Raw genomic sequence first — 23634 nt, forward strand, 5'->3', positions numbered from 1 at the left:
TACGTACAATGATATAAATGGAAACGCAGCTATACAGAAGTAATAACTAAACAGCGTCATTCCGACATATGGACCCTGCTGTCGCGTTAATGATGTTGTTGTTGTTGTTGTAGCGATAAGGTTGCTCCCCGAAGGCTTTGGGGAGTGTTATCGATGTGATGGGCCTTTGCCGGATACAAATCCGGTACGCTCCGGTACCATAGCACCATTAAGGTGCTAGCCCGACCATCTCGGGATTTATGTGGCCACATTAAACCTTCAGGCTATTCCCTCCCTTCCAACCCCCACGTTCCATGAGGAGCTTGGGGTCGCCAGAGCCTCGTCTGTTAGTGAAACAGGATTCGCCGCGGATAGGCGAGGTTGACAATTGGTTTGGAGAAGCTATATATTGCGCGGGCAACCTGAAGGGTTGCGCTACACAGCCCCTTGAATCTGGTATTTTAGTTGCCTCTTACGACAGGCATACCTACCGCGGGTATATTCTGATCCCCTAACCCGCTGGAGGATCTTGTTAGTGATCTTGTTTGTTAGTTGCGCTATACCCACGCTGCCGCCGTGGTGTGATGGTAGCGTGTTCCGCCTACCACAGAGAAGATCCTGGGTTCACGCACCAGGCAAAGCAACATCAAAATTTTTGAAATAAGTTTTTTTTTTCAATTAGAAGAAAACTTTTCTAGGCGGGGTCGCCCCTCGGCAGTGTTTGGCAAGCACTCCGAGTCTCAGCGAAAACTCTTCTGCTTATCAGATGCCATTCGGAGTTGGTATCAAACAAGTAGGTTTCGTAACGCCAATTTGTAGGAAAAATTAAAAGGAGCACGACACAAACTGGAAGAGAAGCTCGGCCTAAAATCTCTTCGGAGGTTATCGCGCCTTACATTTATTTGTATATACCCACGTAAACGACACTATACGACGAGTTAAATTTTGTCTGTATATTATTCCAATTATACATCAGTGCTGTAATACATTACTTATTTGCCTGCTACTGTACTATATTTTTACATACATATTTTTACATACATACGTAGTAAGTAGGACGATAGACCAAACACTTGCTATCATCATATACAGGAGCTACTATCAAAACTGATGAGCCTATTCACCTCGCAGAAGGTTAAGGGGCTAAGAATATTCCTGCGGTAGGCATGCTTGTCGTAAGAGGCGACTAAAGTTCACAAACTTAGAAGGTTCGATATGGTCACATATATCATTCCCGAGATGGTCGCGCTAGTACCTTAGTGGTGCTAATTTCCGGAACGTATCGGATCAGGATCCGGCAAAGGACTATCAGCATCGATAATACTCTTCAAAACTTTCTGAGAGTGTCTATAGCTACAAGAAGAAAATAGGGCTGTCATGTGGGTTGATTTGATATAAATCCCAGGCGCAAGCCCGTATTAATGTTCTGATCTATATCAGTGTGCCTTATTTGCAGGTAGTATTTATGGCTCAGATATACGTGTTTTGTGTGGAAGCTATAAACAAAACTTTAAAGTGGGCTTCTTAAATTCTAGTGACAAGGTTATCCGAATTGATATTTTCCTTCGATTCCAGTTTACAGTTGTATTCCGCTGTCAAACAATATCTCTTAATGCGAATATTATTTTGTGGACAGACGTATTATGGTTAAAGTTCTATTTGATATTTTGATTTGCAACCTATCACTAAACAACTCCAGTGGGTAAACTTTTATTATTTCACTATTGACGCAATGCAAGTACTCAGCCCCCATCACTGGCGCCGACTACTAAAAGAGAGCATTTACATCTAACGTATGGTGAATGAAATCTGAACAAACGTATTATAGTCAAAACAAAGTATGAAATGATATTTGTTTTATTTAAAGTAAATTTATTTTAATATCTAGATATATAAGATAAATTTATAAATAAATATTTACTCCATTACGGCTTGCTTTTCGTATTTTTTCCGGCAATTTCCTCACTGATTCTTGATTTCCTTTTGTATCGATATTTTTAAGCTCCTATTTTGCATAATGTGAAGATGCAAATCCAGCCAGAGCACTAGCTTTCTCCTTTTTAAAAATTTTTTTAAATTCTGGAATGCATTTCTCTATATAAGTGTAAGCAGAAACGGCTAAACTGCCCTTGAAAAATACGGGCTCACTTATCCCACGCTCGCTGATTGTTAGCCACAACAAAACTTTCCCGGAAAATTTATTATTTTGAATATATATCACTTTGTTTCAAAATTTTCGTTTTATGGACTCGAAGTAATATTTTGGCTGTCATTCGTTGCCTTCCACTGTGAAGTAGCTCTCATCGTCCATAACGCATTTGTAAGTTGAAGATGTGGCAAAATATTTTTGCGGAAGTAGTCGAAACCTGGATTTAATTGTTTGTGCCTGCTTTTCTGTAGTAGCTGGTTTCCATTTTCTTTTTTTAATTTGTATATTCATATCTTTCAAATAATGTTTAATAGTATTTTTATCAACTTGGTATTTTCGTCCAAGCTGACGAAACGATTTTGCTTTCCGCCCCACTGTATCTGCTTTCAACTTTTCACGTATTTTACTGTCTTGAAAATTACATTTTTTTCCGGAACCTTTTTTTCGAAATATGCTTTTATTATCTCTAAAAAGCCTAATAGTCTTGTATATGGATAGTTTCTTAAATCCCATGTCCCTAAAATGATGAAATATTACATTTGTGCTTTTGTCAGGATTATTTTCACAAAATTTCCAATTAATTCGCGCCTCTGAAACCCGTTCAAAAACATTTTGACTACTAATGGTGTGCTCATATAAATAGTTTTTACGCGAAAATGTCACGAAGATGTCCCGTTAATTTTATGCATTCAAATTTGTTTTTAAAATATTAGGGCTACTTAATTTTTGTGTTCACAAGTTGTGTTCGGATTTCATTCACCAACTTACATTCGTTTGCTCAGTGAACGGACCTTTAAAAAGGGAATGTTGGTAGACGAAAAATTAAAATAGTGGTAGAAGTTGAGAGTTTTTTTTCCAAGAAAACAATAGCTACACTTTACATTTCTACAAAACAATTCATATTTTATTGTAAAACAAATAAAGCACATTTCACGGAAATAACACTTAAAAAAAAAAAACATGTGAACAAAACAAAAAAATTCATGTAAATTTGTATATACATAGCGTATGCCTATATGATACTTGCTTTTTTCCCGTTTAACCGGTTAAGCGCCAATTAAGTAAGTAAGTAAGTAATACTGAGGAGACTTTACCGATACGTCTAATTACAACAACAATTTTCCAATGTACCAGTATTTTTCTGCCACACTGGCATGTTATCGTTTACTTAAAACTTTTTATTTTCGTTCAAAATTATTCATAAAAAAGTGATGAAAATAGCGCAGGAAAATATTTGCGAGTAGATGACACCTACATTTCTTTCATAAACAAATTTATTTCTTGTATTGAATTTATGCACAAATTTTTCAAAATAAAAAACAAATGTTCAACAACAAAAAAATTGTCAGAAAAAAAACATAAGAAAAATCTAGTGCCATATGGGTGTTATTAAATACAAGCAACAAAATCACCTTCCACAAACTAAATTTTTTTATAAAATCTTATTAATTCACTTGGAGGCTGAAATAAAGTCCGTCCGATACAATACTCTTTTATTATTATTTGATTGGAAATGTTTGAAATTTTTAATCCATTACGCTTGGCGGTTTTTATGTCGTTCATTACGACCTTACTGCGGCTGCACTACTGTGAGGTAATATTGCTAAGGAGCTCATTTATTCACTCAAATTTTCAAACAAATTTTTTTCTAGAAGACTCTTTTCAGTTCCCAATTTTATCCATCCTTTAAGAATATCGGCGGAAAATATCTTTTATATTTTTTCCTTATCATATAACATTAATGATCGCCATTCGTTGTCAAGAATTTCCAAGGAAGTCTTGTGAAATGGAAAATCTTTAAATAAGGGAACAATCGTTGTCATTTGACAAAATATTCCAAAAGGTGTAATTTTTCGTCTTCGAAATTGTATCGTTTCTTAATTTCCTTACAAAGGCAAATGTTGGTAGATTTTTGGGCTTTGGTGGTAGAAGTGGTAAAAAATGAAAATGGGCTAAAAAGTTGGTAGATCTACCAATAAAGTGGTAAAGTCCGTGCACTGCGCTTGCTTTAGTTAAAATCAACAGGTAGAAGTGAAAATGAGCAAAGAGTGGACAATCAGTCGTTAGGGAAACATTGACGAGGCCGCTAGTCAAATATACATTTACCGTTGCAATTTTACGGTTTGTGGTCCGGACGTTTACGTGCGAAAAAAAGAAATATTTACAGTTGAAAGTTTAGCACTGTCCACGGCGAATGTTGGTAGTGGCCACAAACTTTGTTTTTGTACCACTGCTGCGTTATACATATTATTTTCTTGCAAAATTTTCATATACTTACGAGTGCTTATGTGTGTGTGTACATATGTATTTGTGTGAAAGTGATTCATTTCTTTCGAATACATTCAAAAATGTATGAAACTCACAAAAAAAAAAAAAAATACAAAGAAAATTTTATGTGAAAATTGCATACGATTTGTTTTTTTCATCACAATAGAAATTTATAAAAATACTCAGTATAAATAGGTGATTTATTTCAAAATGAGTTTGTTGAAAATGCGCAAAAGAACAAAAAGTTACAAATTGTGGTGGCTACGCAAACATAGCGCGCATGAAGGTGGTGGTGGTGGTGGTTGTGACCATTTCTTTGCAAATCAACAGAAGCTTAGCGATAAAGCTTGGCTAATACTGCTAGTAGTGGTTGCATGTCTGCTTGAATTCAGTGGTAAGCACATAAGTATACGTACATATATATATTTTTTTGAAATTACATATTATTGTTTATGTGGACTTCTTGCATGTACTACAACTTTGATGCTAATTGAATGGATTTCGCTTTTCAGAAATCGGTATTACTTTGTATGCTTTTTTGCTTGCTTGGAAAACTTGTACGTTGTCCGCTATGGTCATATATAACTAAGAGTAATAATTGTAACAATAGCGAAATTCCAATTCACTTTCAGTGCAAAAACCTGTGAAACTGGTGGCGTGGAACGATGCATGTATACACACCTACATATACATACATGTGTATATATGAATGCAGGGCCGAGTTACAGGTAGACATAATAGGCAGTTGCCTGGGGCCCCCGAAAAATTAAAAAGACTTCTAAAATTTTCAAACATTAAATTCTAGAGAGTGAAAGAAAAATAGAATCAAAACTGAAAATAATTTTGACTCAAATAAATAAAACTCAATTGACCGCATTCAAAAGGCGACGACCGACGAACTAGAAGTGAAAGAAGAGTATATTGAATAATCACCCTTATAGCGAAGTTCACGCGGAAAAGTGTTCGCCTTCACTTCTTTTGTTCGGGTGAACTTTTTCCGCCTATCGTCAATTTCGGGCGAAAAAAACTTCACTTCGAAACAGCTGATGCTCTATTGTGAATTAGCAGTGAACAAATAATTTGCTTACAATTGTGTAAATTTTGTAACCTAGCATATATTTCCTTAAAGTACAACAAAAATAGAAATAACAAATTTATAAAAGAATGTTTAATTTTGCACTTAGGTTGGTATTGATTGAGCGCGATTACAATATAAATGTGAAAGCGATTCGGAGGCAATTAAGGGACAGTTCTAACCCTTTGGAGCTAAGTGATTCACTGTAAGCTAAAAATTACTGTTGTCAGCACTTTTGAATAACAAGTTAATTTTTTTCAATTAGCTTTCGCAATAAACAAGCCGGCATTCTAATATTTGCTAGATATTCTTACCAACTCCTTGTCACCATTGAAGCAAGAATTTGGAGTTCCACCAATTGTAAAGTTGAGTACATGTCTTCGTTTTTTCGCATAGGGAAAAGGCGTTGGAAAGGACCATGAAGTGGGTCTTAGCCAATCTTGTTGCAGTGAGGTGCTCAACATTTTGGAACCGTCGCTTTGTCCACAATGGATAACTTGGTCGACTGATACGTTGTCATAAAAAATAGAATTTACATACTTAGCAAAACAGGAATTTCACTTTTTTCAACTAAGCTTCCGATTGTGCATTAATTATTGATTTATTCCTAATAATAAAAGTACATATAATTATAAGAGTATCAACTTTCAATAGAAAAAATTACTAACATTTTCTTTTCCTATCGTTCGCTTGTAAAATATATGTGAACAAATTTGGGTTTCCCCGCTGTTCATTTCGCCCGAACAAACAGTTGCCGATAAGGTGAAATCTTTTTCGAACACGAAAAATTTTTTCGCCACCCTCTGCGATAGGGTGAACTGTGAATTCTTTCGGGTGAAAATAAAACTCGCGACAAGTTATAAGAATTATCTCAAAATGTACACTGGTTGTTATTATTTTGAAAAATTTCGGTTATTTTTGGAACAGCCTTGAACTCTATTTTGACTGCTATGCGTTCAGTGAGTAATTCAAAGTGAAAAAGCAGATTTGCAAACGTGTGCTTCTTTCTACGGATCGTTAGAAGAGAGTTTAGTTTCATTCCGTTAAAAGTTCAATGATTTCGAGGAAAAAACAAAACAATTATTACCTGGTGTATGTTATACAGAAATCGCGAAACGTACTCGTCGTAAACAAAAACAACCTAATGACGGAAATGCTCCAGAAGTAGAGTTTTCGCCTCGCGATGATTTTAGGACAAAAGGTTTCCTCGAAACCATCAACAATCTTCACTTGTTCATCAACTTATCTCTAAGTGATGGATACCTCCATGAAGCTTTAAATAACTTAGTTCGTTTTTATTCTAGGGCTTTGGAAGAATTTTTCATTGAAATGAAACAATTCCAAAGTTACGTGAACTCCAGATACACTGATGCACAAGAAACTCATAGTGATTTGTATAAGATTCTAATGGAAGATGTATTTCCTAAGACAAAAATAGCTTTTCGGATTTTTTTAACATTAATAATCACAAATTTTTCTGCCGAACAATCCTTCTCGCAATTAAAGAGAATCAAAGCTGCTGAAAGAGCTACAACGCGACAAGAGCGACTCGAGATGTTAGGTGTACTTTGCATTAAGTCAGATTTATTGAACAAAATCGATATTGATGATGTAATTGATGAATTTGCCGAAAACAAATGTAGAAAACGACATGTTTAAAATGTAGATAGTAATTTTATTGACATTATTATATTGTGACAATAACATTTTTATGAAAGATATAAGTTTGAATTTTTTAATCGAAAAAAGAAGGGAACGGACGTGAAAAAAGGGCCCCCAAATTGATGGTTGCCTATGGCCCGTTGAGGGTTAATTCGGTCCTGGATGAATGTATCATAAACTTTTTAATAATAAACATGTGCAGAAAATGGTTTAATTAAATACAACAACACTCATGTCTAAAAATTTGCTTTAAGATAAAAACTCAGGGTACCTAAATAGCCACTTTAGTTGAATAGAAATACCACGGAATATTACTTTAACTTAAACTCTAATAAAGTATATATGTACATATATATGTGTACACATTTAGTCATATAAACAAGCTTTCTTGCACATTTATTGCCTTGGAAGTGATTTTTTTTACAGTTTCTATAATTCATTTCCATGTGAATAAGTATTGCGAGTTTGTGTCTTAACTCTTTTGTTCTCTTACCTAAATGTGTATGTGTGAGCATACGCAATGTGTGAGAGCCATACCATCAGCTGTTGTAGAGCGAGAATAAGTTAATAAAAACAAAAAAACTTCCCCAACATGATTTGCATTATAAGCATAACAAAGAAAAAGTTTTGAACAATTGTGTGTAGGAATGCATTTTTTAATATTTGGCATTTACACTGTTTGGCATGAAAACCTGTATGAATATCGGTATCGGAAACTTTTGAACATACATATGTCATAGTATATGATCTCTAAGAGAAAAGGGTCAAACGATGAGTCATCATTAGTTGGCGGCTAACCGCTTAGGCTATTTTGGCCGTTGGGTTACAAGACGATCCAGCTGTACCTGCTTTGCGATGATTGAAGAAAATTGGGACGCCAAAAGAGATCAATCTTGCTCCACCTACCCTTTCAACTGAGTGGATGTCTCCTACCTCTGCTTCTTAAAACGGGTGCTGATATAAATACTTTCAGAGCAAGAGCACTATGTTCCTGTCTGCGTAAAGCTCATACAACTAATCACGAAATCTCCTTCAATGCACACGTTGGCATCACGGATAGGACCATAAGTTGTCCGTAGAGGTTTTCTCACGAATACTCCAAGCACCGTTATCTCGACACCGTTTACGATTCCGAGCCACACATCAGAACAGGTATGATGAAATACTTATAGATCGTGATTTTTGTTCGTCGAAAGAGGACGTGACTATTAAATTGCGTAACGAGTCCAAAGGAGCACTTGTTGCCAGGATTTATTCTCTGTTTGACATTTTCGTTGTTAATATGCTGGTTCAGATAGAGGAAGTCCTTCCAGTTTCCAATTTATTTAGTCAATAGTGACTTGGCTTCCAAAGCGCCTGTTTTTATACTCAGTTGAGCAGAGCTCACAGAGTATATTAATTTTGTTCGCATAACGGTAATCCGTAACGGCATAAACTAATCGAGATAGATATAGACTTCTATATATATCGAAATGATCAGGGCGAGAAAAGAAATTCATTTAGCCATGTCCGTCCGTCCGTCCGTAAACACGATAACTTGAGTAAATTTTGAGGTATCTTAATGAAATTTGGTGTGTGGATTCCTGGGCACTCATCCCAGATCGTTATTTAAAATGAACGAAATCGGACCATAACCACGCCCACTTTTCGATATCGAAAATTTCGAAAAACCGAAAAAGTGCGATAATTCATTACCAAAGAGGAATAAAGCGATTAAACTTGGTAAGTGGTTTGACCTTATGACGCAGAATAGAAAATTAGTAGAATTTTCGACAATGGGCCTGGCACCGCCAACTTTTAAAAGAAGGCAATTTAAAAGTTTTGCAAGCTGTAATTTGGCAGTCGTTGAAGATATGATGAAATTTGGCAGGCACGTTACTCCTATTACTATATGTGTGCTAAATAAAAATTAGCGAAATCGGATGACGAACACGCCCACTTTAAAAAAAAAATTTTTTTTAAGTCAAATTTTAACAAAAAATTTAAAATCTTTACAGTATATAAGTAAATTATGCCGACATTCAACTCCAGTAATGATATGGTGCAACAAAATACAAAAAAAAAGAAAATTTTAAAATGGGCGTAGCTCCGCCCTTTTTCATTCAATTTGTATAGAATACTTTTAATGCCATAAGTCGAACAAAAATTTACACCCCCAGCGGGTTAGGGGGTCAAAATATACCCGCGGTAGGTATGCCTGCCGTAGGTTAGGTTAGGTGGTAGCTGCCCTGATAAGGATAGCTCACTTGGACAACACGAAGGTCCGTTGTGATACCACATACATCAAAACTAAAGGTGACTTAGATCTAGCTGCTTAGAGAATCGTTGAGTAGCAACGATAAAGCTTCGAATGATACCGCACTCAACTTTGGATAAATCCTCGGGAGATCCAAGTGAGTCGCGACCGAAGTGCTTTCGCCTAGTTCTGGCAAAAGCTGGGCAATCAAGCATGGATACCCATGGGACAGTGCCCTGTCAAAACCCCAATGACCATTGATAGGTGAGCCTTAGTGAACCCAATTATTTCAGCAGACCTCCTGTCATCCACTTTCGGCCAGAAAGATCTTGCTACCCTGCAAGACGTGGTATCCGCCCAACGTTTGCTGAGCTGAATCGAGGCCCAGCTATGGAGAAGCAATCCACAGGTGGCCAGCGGAATCCCGAAATCCCTACAGCCATCTTCATCCGGTTCAGCTGTACCGATGCGGGCTAAGAGATCCGCTTGACAGTTACCCGGGATATCACTATGGCCCGGGACCCAGATAATCTTAATTGTAAAATAATTCGATGCAATCGCAAGCGAGGTCAGGCACTTCCCGACCACCCTCGATCGCACTGTAGTTGAAATCAGGGCCTTGATAGCCGATTGTCTATCGGAGTAGATGTTAAATTCCCTAACCGTAGTAGCACTGGATAACATTCCGTCCACCGCACTCTTAATCGCAACAACTTCCGCTTGGAAGAGGCGACTAAAATACCAGATTCAAGGGGCTGTGTAGCGCAACCCTTCAGGTTGTCAGCGCAATATATAGCTTCCCCAAACCCAATTGTCAACCTCACCTATCCCCGGCGAATCCCGTTTCACTAACAGACGAGGCTCTGGAGAGCCCAAGCTCCTCATGGAACTTGGGGGTGGGGAGGGAGGGAATGGCCTGAAGGTTTAATGTGCCCACATAAATCGTTCCCGAGATGGTCGGGCTAGCACTTTAATGGTGCTGTGGTACCGGAGCGTACCGGATCTGTATCCGGCAAAGGACCATCACATCGATAACACTCCCTAAAGCCTTCGGGGAGCAACCTTATCACTAGAACAACAAAAATTTACCAATCCTTGTGAAATTTGGTAGGGCCATAGATTCTATGACGATAACTGTTTTCTGTGAAAATGGGCGAAATCGGTTGAAGCCACGTCCAGTTTTTATACACAGTTGACCGTCTGTCCTTCAGCTCCGCCTTTAACACGATAACTTGAGCAAAAATCGATATATCTTTACCAAACTTAGTTCATGTGCTTAGTTTAACTCACTTTATCTTGGTATTAAAAATGTCCTAAATCTGACTATGACCACGCCCACTTTTTCGATATCGAAAATTACGAAAAATGAAAAAAATGCCATAATTCTATACCAAATATGAAAAAATGGATGAAACATGGTAATTGGATTGGTTTATTGACGAAAAATATAACTTTAGAAAAAACTTTGTAGAATGGGTGTGACACCTACCATATTAAGTCGAAGAAAATGAAAAGGTTCAGCAGAGCGAAATCAAAATCGTGGTATTACATATATAAATAAATTAGCGGTACCCGACAGATGATGGTCTAGGTTACGCTGGTCCACATTTTGGTCGATATCTCGAAAACGCCTTCACATATACAAGTAAGAGCCACTCCCTTTTAAAATCCTCATTAATACCTTTAATTTCATACCCACATCGTCCGCCTATAGAACTAAGGCCCACTCCCTTTTAAATACTCATTTACACATTTCATTTGATACCCATATCGTACAAGCGTATTCTAGAGTCACCCCTGGTCCACCTTTATGGCGATATCTCGAGAAGGCGTCCACCTACAGAGCTAAAGCCCACTCCATTTTAAAATACTCATTACCACCTTTCATTTGATACCCATATCGTACAAACACATTCTAGAGTCACCCCTGGTCCACCTTTATGGCGATATCTCGAGAAGGCGTCCACCTATAGAACTATGGCCCACTCCCTTTTAAAATACTATTTAATACCTTCCATTTGATACCCATTTATACAAACACATTCCAGGGTTACCCTAGCTTCATATTACTACATGATGATTTTCCCTTACTTTGTCTCCAAAGCTCTAAGCAGATTTCATGTTTGGTTACACCCGAACTTAGCCTTCCTTACTTGTTTTTTTTTTTTTCACCGCAAAACCAACTTTCTTCGTCTCCATATTTAATGCTAGAAAGTAGAACTTTCTGCGCGTAATATGATATTCATATAATCAGCATAGGCCAACAATTGAATGATTAACGCGAAAAACATCGTATGGAATATCACCCAATCTCGGCTGCCGTCTCGAAAAAGCTCTATCTCGGAAAACGTTTGATAACGCCCAATTTCGGAATTTGTTTCAAAAGTGTCCTTTCTCAGAATTCGATTCAAGAACGCCCTAGATATTTTTTTCATAAACACCCCAGCTTATGACAAAATGTGTTGAATTTGAGCTCAGATAAGGCTGAGGTTGGACGTTTTCGAAAAGGCAGCCGAGATAGGGTGATATTCCACTCAGCAGTTGAAATGCAATAAGTTGACTATGAAATATAACACAATTTCGTTTAGCATTTTTTATAGTAGCTGTATTTCGTTGCAAACTATTACAATTAAAACACTAGCTAGCTTACCGAATTGCGTGGAAAGCAACAATAAAAAGTAATCGAGTTGAGTTGGCTAAGCGTTTTCAGCTGAAACCGCTTAGGTAATTGTCGACCTGATTGATAGTATTGTATAGTGTTGCATATTCAAAAATAGGGCACTATTGTGAACGAGCGAATGGAATGAACATACGAATGTGCAGATAAACAAAAATAACAAAATAACAGCGTGGCGGCAGGGTGAATACATACAAACAAACACACGCATTTCATGTATTTTGTTTTTGTAATTCTCTGCTTGAGTGTCAAAAACATACTGCGCTAGAAGTAGAAATGTCAAAGCAGCTTAAAAAAGTAACCATCTGCATGGTTTTGCCGTAATGAAACTGTTTAGCTAGTTGAAGCGTTTTTTTCAAGCTCGCTTGCAAAAAAAACCTAGTGTATCCGCAAATTATGTTATTGTGGCAGAAAATGTTGATAAATGAAAGAGAACTTGCTTGTGAACAAAATGTGGTTTACAATGGTTTTCGCATGTTCAATTGTACGCTCGTATTGTGGATTGTAATCTTGAGGCTTAGGTCTGCTACTAAGATCAGGTTCTCAAGCATCGTGTTAAAGATATCGCCTGGTAGATAGTCGAGTGGTCTGAAACCGTGTGAGGTTTTGAAATGCTCGGGAAGGTCTATCCTAACCCTTACTGAGCTGATGGTGTTCCTCAACGTCATTTAGCAAAACATTGTTAGCTTTGCAGGGAACTTAAATTCAGATACAACAGCATACACTTTACCAACTCTTCGCCGTCGTTAACCGGCGCTTTGTTATACTTTAGCCGGAACATTACAATTTTCACTCGGTCATTCTCTGGTGGCGGAACATATAAAAGAAGTTTTACCTACACAACTTACTATGTGCGTAGGGTACCAAATCACTGTTATCATTCCCCTACGAATTATTCCTATCAGCCATCATCTGAAGATCATCGCATTCTCGCCGCTCCACCTCATGTTTCTTTCTGCTAGATGAGCGTTTGACTTCCTTATTCGCGTCACGATTACGCTTATATACCTTTTTTCTGCGGCTGCGTGGTATTCCTCATCGTTCCAGTTGGTTTTTAAGGCCCGGAGGGAGCTTCCAAATGAGATGTCATCATCAGATATATCTTCCGTCAGCAGCTTGTGGATGACACCTTTTTCTTGGGTCACTACGCGCTATTTGCTTGCTACATAGAGGCAAGCGCTGTCACAATGGGTCGAGTCGATATCGGAAGCTCGTAGAGTGCGCCACTAGTGCTATGATTGCTGTGGATCACAACTATTGGTTTCATGTTTTTCAGGGTACAAGGTACAAGTATATTTTATGCTGAAACCTTGAGTCAATCAACTTCAACCCCTTGGGACATTATACAAGATCCCGAAGACCTCTTTTTTCTCCAACCGGGCGTTAAATTCGTCAAACATTATTATGAGCTCGTTGTGGAGCCAATCATCATATGCTTTTTCTAATTTTTCATAAAAGAAGTCCACGGGTAGTACGGCGGCAAAGTCTCTTTTCCACCACAAAACAAACGTCCTGGCTCCGACTTGTGCTTTCCTTCTTATGGTCACTGAAGTGGATGTTGCAAGGACATCCTGCCCTCCTACCTCCCGTTTTTCGCGTTTATTGCTCAGCGGTGATGTCAGCCTTTTAGTTCACGAGGAAATCAACCAGCTGTTCTATCCATCGAAAGTGTCTGAACATTTCAGACACATGCCCTCATATAATAGCATTTAAAACATTTGTCTTAGCCTTCAGGATTTCTTTTATTTATAACGTGGGTTGATGGGACTATGTATTTCGCTCCAATTGAATTTTAAACCAAGTTTCAATCTACCGACATTGTGCACCACTGGCCTCCCATTTTTATTGGACGTTGGGGTAGCGCACTACCCTCAAGTGGCCCAATGAAATCAGGCTAATCCTGTTCATGTGTCCGCACCCCGTGGCACCGCCGTTATGCATAACGTCACGGGGGGAAAGGCGACTTAGTCGCCACTACCTCGTATGCACATTTCTCTGCTCTCCCTTTCAGCATGCATCAATTTCGTCATTACAATAAAGGCCATCTTGCTCACAGCAGTCCAACAATCTATTTGTCCGCACATTCGTGGAACTAAATTCCTAATGGAAGGCTCCTCTCTAAAAACTGTGTACACACAGTCATTCGACGTGAAAACGAGGGCAGTGAAACATTACATGTTCTGCGCTTTCCAATTTGGAGGGACAGGGTGGACAGAAGGGATCCTCCTCTATCCCACGCTTATGTAGATATTCCTTGAAGCCGCCGTGCCCGCTCAATATCTGTGTGAGGTGGTAATTTAGTTTGCCGTGTTTTCGCTCGTACCATTCTGCTATATTGCGGACTAGCATGAAGGTCCAGCGCCCTTTTCTCGAATCTTCCGACCATTCTTGCCACCTAACTATTGTCCTTGACCTTGCGCTTTTCTTAGCATCTTCAGATGGTCGGCTGATTCCAATGCAACACAGGTCGGCTATTTCACCTGAGAGTAGATCTACTGGGATTTTCCTGGATAAAACATGGATCGCGTCGTCGGACACCATCCGATAAGCACATGCTATTCGTATAACGGTAATACGGTAGGCTGCTAATATATATTTTTGGTGGCCCATTTTAGATCCGTGCACCACTGGCCTAGTCAGCTATTTATATATGTAACACTTCTAATTTAACATTTCTTTTCAAATTACAGTTGCCGCCGAGGAAGATGAGGATGGTCCATATCGAGGAAAATATTTAGGAAAACTTAATTCATATCATCATCAGGTGAGCTAAACAAAAATTAGACATAAATTTAATACAGAGATTACTTAAGGACTGTTTTCGGCATATCCGGTTAACGCTGACCGGGAGTTATTGCGAAAGCAATCGTTTGGTGATTTGTCAAATTAAGTACCGGTTCGCATTGACGGGATATGGAGAAAACAACCCTAAATCATATGTTGCTTCCAGGTATCGGGCGATGTATACGCTGCTAATGAGTATACCTTTCTTATAATTGGTTTCAATTACGATGGCAATGGCGCCGATACGTTCTTCTGGGCTGGCGCATCAAATCGTCCCGGACCGCAAGGTTTCATTGTTCCCGACGAATACGGCAAGTATGTACTTTTGCCCTGAGTTAATAATCCTTCCCCTGCAATTGATGGATTCACCTAACTTCTCTACAGAACAAATATCCTAGATCGGTACCATAACAAAGATTTCACGCTAACGCTGCCAGATCGCAAGAAAATTACTGATATAAAATGGCTAGCTGTTTACGATTTGAACAGTCAAAATGACTTCGGTGATGTTTATATACCCGAAGAATTTGAACCACCACGAACGCAGGCGGGTGGCACATTTTCACGCCGCAGCCACAATGTAAGTAGCAGTGAAATTGAGTTGCTTGACTCAAAGACAATACGTATTAAGGACTTCGCCTATGACGGTTCGGGTAAGCGTGCGTTCTTTTGGACTGGTGTGGGAGCACAACCATCAAGTCGTGGCAGCAAAATACCTGATGAAATGGGATAGTAAGTTGAAGAAATTTGGAAGTAACGACAAAAAACATATTTTTATTCTTCACTTTAATTGTTTATTACATAAAGTTTGGATCCCATACGCAAATATAATAAAGAGACTATCACTCTGGAATTACCTGGCGATAAAACAATCTTCGATATTGATTGGATAAGTATCTACGATTTGGCAGACAATGAGAACTTTGGTCATGTCTTGATACCTGACAATTTAAATGTTCCGCCTTCCTTGGTTCAAATAACACCCTATGAGTTTGCGCTGCCCAACTGTCGGCAGCTGCATAAGAATCTGCAAGTTTCTTGGGAGGTGTTCGGACCACAAATAACATTTCAACTGTCCGGTCAAGTGGAAAAGAATGATTATATGTCATTTGGTATATCAGGTTCGGATACGTCAAGTCAAATGATTGGCGGAGATGTTGTTGTTGCGTATATGGATGATGTTCGTGGTTATTCTGTGGATTATAATATAACTTCTTTAGCACCAGTGAGTTGGGATAGTAAATTACTGAAAACCTTGAACAATAACGATATCTTATTTCCTTACAGTGTGTTCAGGTCTTGGGTCAGAATAAAGGTGTGTGTCGAGATGATGTGGTGGGCGGGCAGGATAGTTTTCAGCTTAATACCTATAGCCGCAAAGATGGTATTAATACTATAACTTTCCGCCGTATTCTGATATCGTGTGAGTGGTTTATTACTTCATATCAAATATATTTACGAAAGTGCGACAGATACTGAGCTTTAGGAAGTGATTCACTAGGTGGACTCAAGCCTTGAGAGCAAACGGTTGATCCTGGCTGCATTCCGGTACCTTGAGGGAGACATCAATAATGCTCGATTGGAAGCGATAAAATGTCTCTTTCCCAGGAGGTAGTAAGTTTGGGGCGTTCCTGTTGTTGTTATTGTTGTAGCGATAAGGACACTCCCCGAGGGCCTTGGGGAGTGTTATCGAGTTGATGGTCCTTTGCCGGATGCAGATCCGGTACGTTCCGGTACCAAGCCCGACCATATCGGAAACGATTTGTTATGACCACATGCGACCTTCTAGGCCATCCCGCCCTCCCATCCCCCTAGATCCATGAGGATTTCGGGGTCGCCAGAGCACCAGCTGTTAATGAAACAGGACTTGCCACGGATAGGTGAGGTTGACAATTGGGTTTGGAGAAGCTATGTATTGCCCTGGCAACCTAAAAGAGCTGCGCTACACAAACCGCTTGAATCCAGTATTTTAGTCGCCTCTCACGACAGGCGTTCCTCATCACAGTTACTTCATCTTGGCTTCATAGACGGCATACTAAGTCCACTCAATATGTTGATGGCGACAGTGTAGTATGACGGTAATATGCTTGTATACCCTCCTAAAGGTCCCAGATATTTGTATATCTTTTCACCGTGGTGTGATGGTAGCGTGCTCTGCCTACCTCACCGTATGCTCTGGGTTCACACCCCGGACAAAGCAACATCAAAATTTTAGAAATAAGGTTTTCCAATTAGAAGAAAATTTTTCTAAGCGGGGTCGCTCCTCGGCAGTGTTTGGCAAGTGCTCCGAGTGTATTTCTACCATGAAAAGCTCTCAGTAAAAACTCATCTGCTTTGCAGATGCCGTTCGGAGTCGGCATAAAACATGTAGGTCCCGTCCGGCCAATTTGTAGGGAAAATCTAGAGGAGCACGACGCAAATTGGAAGAGAAGATCGACCTAAAATCTCTTCGGAGGTTATCGCGGCTTACACTTAATTTATTTTTTTTCACAAAAGATTATTTTCCAAAGTGGGCTAAATAAACGGGCGGAGATCCAAAGTTTCTGTGTAAATCTTCCAAACGCAGATATAGTACTCTTTACCACTACGACGAGGAGTTCTAATTTAAACTTTCCTAAAATAAAGGACGTAGAGTGAAATGGTTCCATGGGGCTCTGAGGCCAGCAAAACCGCACAAGAATATTGGGCAAAAATGTGCATATCAGTTATTCGACCGATGTTAACTTACGGACCACACGCGTAGAGAAGGCTTTTGAGGTACTCGTCATGTACAACATACTGGCTAAGTTTTAACAAGCTCACTGACACGAACGATTAGTTCGTGCGCTACAGCGGCTTCGATCGTGATATGAAACATGCCCCATATATCAACACAAGAATGGACTACATCTGTTCCAAGACAGTCTTTGAAACAAACTACGTTTCTCGCATCTATTATGTAGTATTAGGAAGATGGTGAGCCCGCTCAGGGATTCGATATTTCAATACCCAAGTACGGATTTAAAATGTTTCGTATGAGGAGGGCTACTTCCATATCTTTGCGGATCTCAAGTTCTGCTGTCAATTTTAAATTTGGTGTCATACCTTTCTGGGACGCATATATAACACTACTGTCTACGGAAAGTGCTAAAGTAGCAAATTTCGTGGATGGATAGATGACTCTTCGGGACCTCCGGTGGGCATCGATAAGGGAATTGTAGAGAGTGGGTCACAAGCCTATCTGGTCGACATGGCGACATTTCTTTAATTACGAAAGCAGTTATTTGATAAGCTAGTTAAGAGTGGGTCGTTCACTGATGTGGAATGTGCGGAGGAGATTATTCGACCCTGAGTCTGTGGTCTTCATAACAGAAATACGACTATTAGCCTTTATTAAGATGAATTGAAGTGACAAATTCACCGGGCACATGCGACAAGGATGGGATGGGAATGCAATACTTCATGTCGAAGCAATTCAAGCTGGCGCAGTTTCCCAAAAACTGATCCAGATCGAAGTTGAGCTAGAGTGACTCGCGTCAGAGTACACGACCGCGATTGCTACGATTTATAAGCGTGCAACAAAACCTTCGATCCCCAGCCATGGCTTAGGCAAATGCCAACTAATCTTTCTGGATGAACCGGTTGCCCGTTATCATAACTAGAGCAAGCCTTTGTTGATTAGCCAAAACGTCTTAATGGGGTATTATTATTGCGATATCGGTGCTATTCAGTCAGTAGTTCCTCCAAATTAGGACTTAAGGCGCTGAATCTGAAAGACTAAGTGCCGCTTTCACCATCTTCGGTTAACGCTGGCATTTGATCAAATGATACCCCAGCGGGTTAGGGGACTAGAATATACCCGCGGTAGGTATGCCTGTCGTAAGAGGCGACTAAAATACCGGATTCAAGAGGTTTGTATAGCGCAGCCCTTTCATGTTGCCAGCGCAATACATAGCTTCTCCAAACCCAATTGTCAACCTCACCTATCTGTGGCGAATCCTGTTCCATTAACAGCCGAGGCTCTGACGACCCCGAACTCCTCATGGATCTAGGGAGCGGGAGGGCGGGATTGCCTAGAAGGTCGCATGCGGCCATAACAAATCGTTCCCGAGATGGTCTGGCTTGGTATCGGAACGTACCGGATCTGCATCCGGCAAAGAACCATCAACTCGATAACAAGGCCTTCGGGGAATGTCCTACTCGCTACAACAACAACAACAAAAACATTTGAGTTGATCTGTCTAAGACTGCAAGTTAGCGTTAACTGGAGATAGTGAAAACGGCCCTCAGAGATATAGAAGAAAATGTGACTGTTGCGTGAGAGAGGTCGAGGTTTGGGGCTATGTGCACAGTTGTATTCATATTTTGATTCAGTGTTATTGCCATGCAATGAACCTATGGATGCTTGCTATTGATAGCGTGATCAATTCGTAGTTTAAAATGTATTCCAATCAGAGTCTCCGAAGGACATGATATCATAGTCATCTGAGTCATAGCTTGGTAACCACTTAGTTAACCTCGACTGCTTTCCGCCACAAGTCTAAACATCTATTTGGCATCCCTACCATGAACGCTTTGCACAAATTCCACACTTCTAGCAAGCCTTACGCCTTCCAATCCCATTTTATACATATTTACAACGAATATCTAACAAATGTTAATGCAATAATCCTCATATCCATTTTTTATCCAGCTGATCCCGGTGATAAGGAAATTCGATTAGACAAAAGTAATTATGTTATTTGGGCCTTAGGACAGTTAGATTCCAATTCAGAGCCAGCATTTCATTACATTTACCCAAAAAGTGATATCCTAATCGATTTCAATACAACGGAACCAGTTAATGATTGTTTCAGTTTTACAAAGCGTCCTGCTCCGCCAGTACAAGTGTGGGAGCGTGTGCGCTTGCGTAACCCGTGAGTACAAGTGAGGCTTTTTCTTGAACAATGCAATGACCCATACGTTTATCTATTCTATTTTTAGCACGTTGCGTACTTTTAATGCGTATCTGGGGCCCTCTGGAGGTTTACGAGGGTATCAAGGTATTACCGGACATGTGTCCAGCGGTTTGGCTTGGTACATCAATGGTTATATGATACCAGAGTTGTATTTAAAGCGTGGCCTAACATACGCTTTTAAGGTAAGAATATTTTATATATATTCCGATTGGTTCTTTAATATTAAATAAATATGTAAGTAGGCTTTCCAATATATATTTTATTTACGAATAAAACTAAATTATTCCACTGTTTTCCCAACGTTTCGCTAATATTTTTATTTTTAGCATCATCAGGGGAATATTTATTAATTTATCTGTTACAAACAATATATAAAAATTATAAAAATTATCAACTAGTTTTCAAAACAGACATGAAAACAACAAAGAAAAACAATTTGGTGAATGGTTGAACATTTAACAAGATAAACTGACGTTATTTTGTCATTAAAGCAATAAAAACTGTTGTAAAAAATATAAATCATCACAATATAATCATTATCATCTTACTATCATGGTAGCTTTGTCAATACTAAATTTTTTTACATTGTTTGTTTACAAAATCAAAATCGTTACATACGATCCGTGGTCGAATGCCGTTTTCTAAATCACTATAGCTTCGACATGGTGCATTGGATTAATGAAATATGTGGAATAGGGACAACGCGCACTCACAAAATCCATAATATATTATTTTTTTAAACAGTTGGATAGCTTTATTTTTATCGCTTGTGTGAAAACCGCTTTCGATCCGTGATCGTATGTTACGATTCTATAGCAGCACTAGCAACGAAAACAATGTTAGCTTACTCTTTACCTAAAGGGTGGACTAACGTGACTAGTTACATAACGGCCAAGATCAACTAGGCGGTTGCCTAGTTTGTTGCTGTGTTGTGCCTTTAACCCGAGCTCAAGTAGCGCACGGGTCCCATTTGCTGTTGCAGGGCTATTCGTTGCTCCGCTCAAACTATTTTGTTAGGTCAATTAACCTGGTGATACCTTTTACAAAGCATTTAGTAACTTGTCGAGGTTCCGATAGTATGAAACTGCCCATGGTTTTGAACCTAGTGTGTGCCAGAGTTGGGCACTGTGTGCGTCACTGTTTCTTTGCTGATTGTGGCAGTGATCCTAAAGATTCCTTAAGTCGAAGCATGTGTAAGATATTTTCACGAAGATTTTTAACTTTAATGTTCTCCTTTAAAGCTTTAATAGAATATGAGTAAGTAGAGTACTATTTCGTCTAACTACCCCAACCCCAAATGACAACCCTACTCAAAAATGTCCCTATTGTAATGCGGAGTGAATTCCTTTCGTTTGATACCCATATCGGCATATCTCATGCAATTTTTTTTAATTTGGAGTAGGTGGAAACCTTGTGAGACATTCTGAGTGGGAACGTCTGGGTAGAAAGTCTTAGAAGGTGATACATTATCTCTGTGCCAAAAATCATTTAAATCGGTTGAGCCCTTCCCGAGATCGTTCGGCTATACAAACATACAGATATACGAATATACAAATATACAAGAATTACTCGTTTAAAGTTATATTAGGTGGGTCGATTTGTATGGACGAAAGTTAACCGGTATCTCGCCATCGATTTTTCGATAGGATTTGGGCTCAGGAAAAAAAGTTCCACTACGCATACCCAAAAAAATAATTTTCGAGCCTGCGAAATTTAATTTTTTTGACTTTGATTTTTAAGGTTTTTTTCATGACGTACTAAAAAAATTTTCATATATTACCCTGTCCGACCCAAAAATGTCCGCTGAAAACGTTGGCGATAACAGTATTTTTTTTTTTTTTTCAAAAAACTATTATCGACATCGTTTTTCCGGACATTTTTGAGTCGGACAGGGTATACATAAAAATCTTACAATCAAATGAATAGGTCATGAATAAAACCTTAAAAATCAAAGTCGAAAAAGTAAAAAAAAAAAATGAAATTTCGCAGGCTTGAAAAATTTTTTTTTGGGTATGGGTAGTGGAACTTTTTTTCCTGAGCCCAATTCCTATCGAAAAATCGATGGCGGGATATCGGTTAATAAATCGACCCAGTTTAATATACATACTTTCAAAAAATTTAATAATTTTTCATCCCATTCAGGTACGTGGTGGCAATAATCCACATTCACCGGAGCATTATCATCCCATGGTGATCACAGATGAACCACATGGCGGCTTCGATCGTCTTAGCGATGTAAAACAAAGTGAAATTCGCGTTCTAGCTGGTGTTGAATTCACACGACGTGGTCGACCCAAACCAACTGCTGCTGGTCCGTTGTGCATCTCTAAGTATCCCATTAACTATGATCGTCGTTTAGATGATAATTTTCCTAGTTTTAAGAAGTTCAATCGTTCTCTAATAAATATCTGCCCGCCTGAAGAGCCTGCGTTATTGGAAATTACACCCAATGTAACTTGGCCGGATACTGTTTACTATAATAGTTTTACGCACGCTAATATGGGTTGGAAAATACATATTGTTGATAGGTTAACAAATTTACGTAATGGGGCACATCAATTAGTTATAATGGCGCCATTGAAATTAGTTTTTGTTGTATGGTGCTTTAAAATTGTCACAAAATTCTTGTACCAATAGTCAGCGATTTGAACATCCGAAGATGCGAAGTTTCTAGGTAAAATGGTAATGCAGTATAGGGTGTTTCAATGAAAAATTTTATTTTGTATCGATCTCTGAAGTTTCTAAAGTTTCGTTTCCATGAGACATACTGTACTGCATTTGAGCACGTTTTCCATAAATATTTTATGACTGACTTTAATAATAACAGATTTGTTATTCAAGTTTTATTTGCATATGACACTGCCAGTAAAAATCCTTTTATGTAATTTACCCGCAATGCAGGGCTTAGAACTAGTTTTACACAAGTCACAATAAATCCTAGTTTGTCTCATGTTTATGTATGTAAATAAATAATATATTTGATAATTTTATAAAAATCTTGAAAGGGGTTTTATTTTTTAGGCATGAGGCCACAGCATCCAATTCGAAACTATTTTGATCGATTTGTGGACAACTCCCCAGCGGGTGAAGGGGCTTAGAATATACCCGCGGCAGCTATACCTGTCATAAAAGGCGACTACAATATCAAATTGATTCAAGGGGTTGTGTAGATAAACCCTTTAAAGGGATTTCCAGCGCAATATATAGCTTCTCCAACACCTATGTCACGTTGTCAATCCTGTTTATTTAACAGTCGAGACTCTGGCGACCCCAAGTTCCTTATGGATATAGGGGTTGGGAGGGCGGGATGGCCTAGGAGGTTTCATGTGGTCATACCAAATTGTTCCCGAGATGGTCGGGCTAATATCTTAAGACGCCGCTTAAACTTACAGGCCCGACTGCTCCAAGGTGTTAAAAAAACGACTCCCATCAGTAGTCGTGCTAGTACGAGAAGATGGTGGTACCGCATCGTACGGGATTCAGTGGACTGCCCATATCAGTAACATGCTACTATGCTTTCGGAGAGTGTTTTTGCGGTTAAAATTTCACTCCGTCTGTCCACCCACGTTCAACTTTCATCTTGATAAGTTCCTTTTTGGATGGAAAAATTCAACATTTCAGAATATAGTTCTCCCGAATAGTTCCTGTACCTTCGTAGCCTCCTTGTTTCAATCCTAGGAGAACGTTTACATTTGGGAACAAATTGTCGAAATGGATCGAGAAAGGATACTGTTTGACCTCTTCATCAAAATCCTCCAGCTTACAAAAGAGCGGTGCCGTTGGTTCCGGATACTTTTCGATATATTCTGGGTTGATCCTTGGATTTGAACCTTGGTACATCTCGAAATTTATCAAGTAGCCTTGAGG

At 39.0% G+C, this 23634-nt stretch overlaps 1 protein-coding gene across 7 annotated transcripts; it reads left to right on the forward strand.

Annotated features, from left to right (window-relative positions):
• Positions 1-4165: 4165 nt before the first annotated feature.
• knk (protein Skeletor knk) lies at positions 4166-22763 on the forward strand. 7 transcript variants are annotated; one of them, XM_067761688.1, is made up of 10 exons: positions 4166-4478; positions 4563-4790; positions 14737-14810; positions 14997-15145; positions 15215-15562; positions 15638-16055; positions 16118-16253; positions 19503-19725; positions 19793-19949; positions 21910-22763. In XM_067761688.1, exons 2-10 carry the CDS (start codon positions 4607-4609, stop codon positions 22402-22404), a joined length of 2184 nt encoding a protein of 727 aa, XP_067617789.1. In that variant the 5' UTR covers positions 4166-4478; positions 4563-4606; the 3' UTR covers positions 22405-22763. The 7 variants fall into 7 exon arrangements, with proteins under 7 accessions (XP_067617789.1, XP_067617790.1, XP_067617791.1 ...); XM_067761689.1 differs by having other exon boundaries at positions 4166-4420; XM_067761690.1 differs by having other exon boundaries at positions 4166-4416.
• Positions 22764-23634: the final 871 nt, after the last annotated feature.

The sequence above is a fragment of the Eurosta solidaginis genome, chromosome 1 (genome assembly GCF_040869045.1).
Source record: "Eurosta solidaginis isolate ZX-2024a chromosome 1, ASM4086904v1, whole genome shotgun sequence".
NCBI lineage: Eukaryota > Metazoa > Arthropoda > Insecta > Diptera > Tephritidae > Eurosta > Eurosta solidaginis.